This window comes from Corylus avellana, chromosome ca1 (assembly GCF_901000735.1).
Source record: "Corylus avellana chromosome ca1, CavTom2PMs-1.0".
Taxonomy (NCBI): Eukaryota; Viridiplantae; Streptophyta; class Magnoliopsida; order Fagales; family Betulaceae; genus Corylus; species Corylus avellana.
The window spans coordinates 37,166,376-37,172,399 of record NC_081541.1 but is presented as its reverse complement, the minus strand read 5'-3'; the positions used below and the strand labels follow the sequence as shown (position 1 = coordinate 37,172,399).

General features: G+C 33.6%; 1 protein-coding gene across 1 annotated transcript; it reads right to left on the bottom strand.

Annotated features, from left to right (window-relative positions):
* Positions 1–972: 972 nt before the first annotated feature.
* On the bottom strand, positions 973–2,934 carry LOC132171379 (uncharacterized). The gene is made up of 3 exons (XM_059582684.1): positions 2,643–2,934; positions 2,019–2,558; positions 973–1,472 (listed from the first exon to the last, which is right to left on the bottom strand). Exons 1-3 carry the CDS (start codon positions 2,929–2,931, stop codon positions 973–975), a joined length of 1,329 nt encoding a protein of 442 aa, XP_059438667.1. The 5' UTR covers positions 2,932–2,934.
* Between the last annotated feature and the right edge of the window lie 3,090 nt (positions 2,935–6,024).

The following is a 6,024-nucleotide window of genomic DNA, read 5'->3' as shown; positions in this document are numbered from 1 at the left end:
TTTTTGGCTCAACATATTTCCATACAATACTCCAAGATTTCATCATTTAAAACATGGGTTTGGTTACGCTATTAAGTGTAGCTAAAAAAAATTGAAAATTACTTGGCCACATTTATATTACTTATGCGAAACACACAATTTGTTCATTTGTTTATTCTTACAAGATTATGTTAAAATAATTAGATAATGTCTATTTTTTAAAAAATAATTAAATAATCTGTTTGTATAGTACAAAATTCACTCATTTGAAATCAGTTATTAAAAAATCACAATCTTTTTTTATTTTATTTTATTTTATTTTTTAATCTTTACTTGAAAGGTTAAGAGTAATAATAACAAATAATTATATTGTTATATATGTGTGTTGTGTTACATTTGGTATCACTTTCTTTTGTATGTATAAAAATATGAAATTATTATTAGAATGTATGAATTTATAGTTCCGAGTTAAATTTATTTATGTAGATATTTATTTATTTTAAGGAATGTATGTTCATATTTCAATTGATAGGAATCACTTGCTAAAGTATTAGGTACGTAGCTTACTCCTTCACTTGGAAAGAAAAAGAATTGAAGAAGACCTGATTTGGGAATCCATTATTGGATGATGTTATATATAATCTTTATAGAAATTATATCCAACCTAGCTAGGCGTGTGCATAAAACCAGAAAGAACTTTAATGAGAAGCGATACGAGAAAAAGAGATTGGTACTAACAGTAGTTGTAGATCCATCGTTTCCAAAACACGAGCCCATCTCCACTCCCGAATGCATTTGGCATATTGGCCAAAGCATGCAAAGGGGACGAACCCGCTTTGCCATGAGCAAGAGCCAAACGTGGATACTTTCGAATTAAATCCAAAGCAATATCTGTTGTGTGGTGCCAGCGGCGTAGAGAAAACATTGAACAAAAAGAGAATTAATTATATATATTAATTGCGAATATTTCAAATCATCAGAATTGTTAGACTTTTAGGCGAAGAGTTGGTTCTTACCTAAACTTCGGTTATATATAGCCCGAGTACAAACTGAAGCGCCGTCTTTGTCTTTTTCTGGCGCTAGATATTCCGGCGGGGTGCGAGAATAGAGATATCGAGCCAATTCTATATCCCCATTGGAAAGAGCCTGATCAACTGGAATAATTTTAATCGAATTTTTAATGCGGACCAAGTTGTTGTTCTTTCTAAGCATGCATGCAGCCATCCTGTAGTTTCCAGCATTAATTATAGGAACCATAGCTGTGTTACCAAAGATATCTTGTATTGCCAAGTCTTCCTCGGACATTAAATCCACTAACTTCTCCACTATATCCTCATGCCCAGCCTCAACAGCTAAGTGAAGAGCTGTCTCGCCCAAACTTGTGATTTTTGCAGCCGCTGCATCTGGTTGGCGCTTAAGGAACTCCTCTGCAGTGTTCCAATCACCACTTTCCATAGCCTTCTTTAACGCCTCATACTGAACACATTCGATGCCTGCAAAGTTTTTTTTTTTTTTCTTTCGTTTTCAAGGAATGATAGTGAAATGAAGGCATTCTGACATCAATATGACAACAATAACTATCGGATGTTCTTTTCTTTCCATTTTAAATTTCAATATTAACTTAACATGTAAAGGCCATTAGAATTAGCACCAATAAGAAGCATGCCAAGTCAAGACATGTGAGATACCTGCCTAAAACTTCTTTATAACATCAGAAACTTGGAAGGAAAAAATCTTCCTCTTTGTGTGCGTTTGTGTATACATATATATTGTGCACCATCAACAAACTATTGGATTTTTTAGGTAGTTATCATATCAAACTAAATTGATGGTTGAATTGAAAAGATCATGTAAGCTGACTAATTTTTGGTTAGATAGTGTACCATAGTACCCTGCAATAAAACCAATTAGAATCCATTGAACTACTGATTTTCCTAAAATAAAAAATATTTTTGATTTTTCTCTTAATCTTATTATACATTAAGAATGTTTAGGCATATATATGCATCGATGAGAGAGAGAGAGAGAGAGAGAGAGACCTAAGTTGAACTTTTTTCCCAACGTATCCCAAGCGACTTTTGCTGAACCAATCTCAATAATCTCAGACAATGAGTCTGGTCCACATGAAATTTGGATTACATGTAAGGCCACGGAATTCTTCTTACTCCAAGCCTTAAAAACAGCTTCATCATCTTCTTGCTTTGGAGGTTGGGTGGTTGCTTCAATTATTTCCCACAGGTGATGGGCCATCAAATAGGTTTTTACCCCAACGCTCCAATCCACATAATTATGTTTCTCTAGAACATGAAGAAACCTTTTTGCCAACCTATCCCAAGCGACTTTTGCGGAACCAATCCTCATAATATTAGAAAATGAGTCCGGTCCACATGAAATTTGGATTATATGTAAGGCCATGGAATTCTTCTTACTCCAATCCTTAAAAGCAGCTTCATCATCTTCTTGCCTTGGAGGTTGGGTTGTTGCTTCAATTATTTCCCAAAGATGATGGGCTATCAAATAGTTTTTTACCCGAACACTCCAATCCACATAATTATCTTTCTTAAGAACTTGAAGAATAACTGCACTCAAAAGCAAGCTTTGTTTGAGCATGGATGTGCATTTTTGAGAGAGGGAGAGATAGAGAGAGAGAGAAAGAGAGAGACCTGCCAAAGTATTCCATGCAATTTTAGCCGAACTAATCTTCCTAATCATAGACCATACGTCCGACCCGCATGAAACTTGGAGCACATGTAAAGCCGTGGAATTCTTCTTACTCCAAGCCTTGAAAGCAGCTTCATCATCTGCTTGCTTAGGAGGTTCAGTAGTTTCTTCAATTATTTCCCAAAGATCTTGAGCCATTAAATAGGTTTTTACCCGAGCACTCCAAACCACGTAATTATCTTTGTCAAGAACTTCAAGAACAGCTGCACTCAAGCCATCCTTTATTTCCATGTTAAATCTGTCTTTATGTATCAGTATAAATGGTGTTAGAGGCACCTTAATGAAAGACAATAAAAGGAGGATGGGCTACCTACAGTAATAATAGGAATTTTTTATTCATAACAAAAAAAAAAAAAAAGAATTCCTCGTTGGACTTCCCTAATCCCCTTGAAGACTATTAACTGATGTTTAAGCATTTGGTACTTCTTTCTAATAAATATTGAGTAATGTTGTGTGCAAGACTCTTATCCCCAAATTAATTTGTCTTTTTAACTTATTATTTAATCAAAATTCAATACATTACTCATAATTATTTATTGGGAAAACCCAACAACCGAAATAGACGGTTATGTACTATATGCCTGTTTGGGTATGAGAGAAAAACGAAAATTCAGCATTTACTTTGAAATAAATTCAAATTCTAAGAATTATGAAAACAAAAATTGCTTAAAAATACAAAGAAATTCGATAAAGATTTTTTTTTATTGGGTAAGTGAATCAAATGAAGAGCACAAGAACACAGGCTGCACTTTTGGAATTAGAAGTTCTGCTTGTCAAATGTGGCATTGAATTCATCTGCTTTTATGGTTATGGTTGGTGGTACAATTAATCAGCATAAGGCTGAAGCTTAAAACCTATTTAATATAAAAGACTCAATCAAGCAGCCCAATATGTGGCGATAACCAAGTAACTCTAAGTATGCCAAATGACAAGCTTTCAGGAAGCATATTCAGCAAGCCCCTCACTTTAAAAATGGAGACCCTCTCCAAATTTTTTTTTTTTTTTAAAAAAAAGAGCTTAGGTATCACGCTGTGATCTGCCTACCAAAAAAAATTTCTCTATTCATTTTGTTCTCTCAAATACAGTATTAACTTAAGCATCGGAGTAAGTAACTATTTTTTCTATTTTACAGAAGTTCCGTTGCCGGCCCGGCAGTCTAAAAAATTGCTCTAACAATATTCAATGAAGGAACTAGGGTGTCTAGAAGGGGCAAATGACCTCTATAGCCCGCCTAACAATTTCGGCTCTCCCCTCACCTAATTGGCTTAGAATGGCTACTGAAAATTGTAGACTTTGTTGGATCATGTTGAGGACGTTGAGGCTTCTTCTATATGTTTGTATTTATAAGATAATTATTTCAAAAACTCCACAAAACTTTATACCTGGAATTTCTGACATCCAAATTTAAGTTCAAATTACATGAAAAAAAGTATATCATATATTGTAAAATTGTATCAACATTTTCAATCTCATGTCACCTACCATGACTCTTCACAGTTCACACTAAAAGTATATCACAGTTAACATGGTGAAATAGAATAGAAGGAAGATCAGTTATGGTAATAAATAGTAGGAATTCCTTCATGGACTTCTCTAAACTACTTTTAGACTATTAATTTAGAGGTTAGGGAAAACAAAAAAACCAAAAAAGTCAACGTCTATATTAGAAAACCAAAGAAACGAGGAAAAATAAATCACATTTGGCTAGATGTAATATGGGTTTGCAGCCTTAATCCTAACAAGTTGTCATGAGGATTAATTTAATTCGCCTATCTATAAGGTTGAGAAATGGTGAAATTAGTTTCCAAAATATAGATTTCAATATAAGTGATTTCCAGAATTCCAGGATGAATAAATTAAGGATTTAAGATTTCTATTTTTTGGTTGAGTCAAGGAAATTACTTCTATTCTCGAGGAGGGTGGGCCATTATGGATTTTATTAAAAAAATTTACATCTTTCATGTAATTTATTTTATAAATGTAACACCCTAATTTAATACTTGACAATTATGTTAAATAATCATTGGTTTAAAACCACGAGAATTTTTAATTGATCTTAAATTTTATATATAAAAATTTCCCTAATACGCATATATAAATAAAAGTGTTTTTTAACATCTGTTTGGAATGTGCTTTATAATTATGATCCTTAGGGTTTCTTCGACCAACAATCAACCGGTCCTAGTGATTGATTGATACACGTGTGTTGAAGCTAATATGCAGTCTCACTCAAACTCAGCTACTAAGGATATTCAGTCCCACTCAAACTTAGCTACTAAGGATAATGTTGAAGCTAAAGTCAATGTTAAGATGGCAATAATTAACATGAAGAGCTCAAAGGTTGTGAAATTCAAATACTTCACGTTATTGCCATCTCATTATTGACTTTGGCTTCAACATTATCCTTAATAGCTGAGTTTGAGTGGGAGTGAATATTAGCTAGCTTCAACAACTTGGCACATAACGATTGATGGATGCTTTTCAATGATCGATAGGAGCCCACTGCATGCTTTTTAACAACTTTTCCAGCACATGATTCATGTGAATGGTCTTATTTAAGGATTTAGGATAAACCATAGGTCCCAATATTTCACATTTTTCCCATAAACCTAACCCTAGAGAGAGAGAGAGAGAGAGAGAACCACCTTGGAGGTATTTCTCCTAAGGGCCTGGAGAAGCTCTCACCCTGAGGTAAGGAGGCTTAACCCAACTCTTAATCTTGATTTATTATGCATGTTTTACACTGGTTTTCGTACTTAATCATGCTTAGTCGTGTATCATTTCACAAGAGTTAAAAGTTGACATTTTTATTAAAGGAAAGTTTGATTCTTACATGTAAAGCATGTACTTTAAAGATACATTTCCTTTTTCCGTTAAAACAATATGCATCCATCTTTCAACACTTTAAAGCAGTTTTCCTTGATTGTTTAGCATTGGATTATGATGATAATGAGAATAAAGTTATTATCTATATATAAGTGAAGTTTTTTCAAAAAGAAAACTGCAAAACAATAGAGGAAAGAAAATGTTTAACGTCGTCTCTTTTTTACTTAACACACACAAAATAAATAAATAAATAAATAAAACACTTATCGTTCTAAGCATCGATCTTGCGTAGATCCAAATGTGCTTTCTTCTTTCTTTTTCTCTGAATTTTTTTTTTTTTTTTTAGTTAGACTTTCCATTCAAAGTAGATTGGCGACTCCACACACAAAATCCTAGATTCGCTCGTGGGTCCATAGATTTATGTTTATTGATGTTTAATGTCTTGGGTCCAATATTTAGAGGTGACCAACGTAACCATGCATATGGGTGATTGTCACA

Excerpts from the sequence above, each read along its gene's own strand:
- LOC132171379 (XM_059582684.1), bottom strand. The coding sequence starts at position 2,931 with ATGGAAATAAAGGATGGCTTGAGTGCAGCTGTTCTTGAAGTTCTTGAC. Across the intron at positions 2,559-2,642 it reads TGCATGGAATACTTTGGCAG|TTATTCTTCAAGTTCTTAAG; the intron begins GTCTCTCTCTTT and ends TTTTGAGTGCAG. Across the intron at positions 1,473-2,018 it reads GGGAAAAAAGTTCAACTTAG|GCATCGAATGTGTTCAGTAT; the intron begins GTCTCTCTCTCT and ends AAAACTTTGCAG.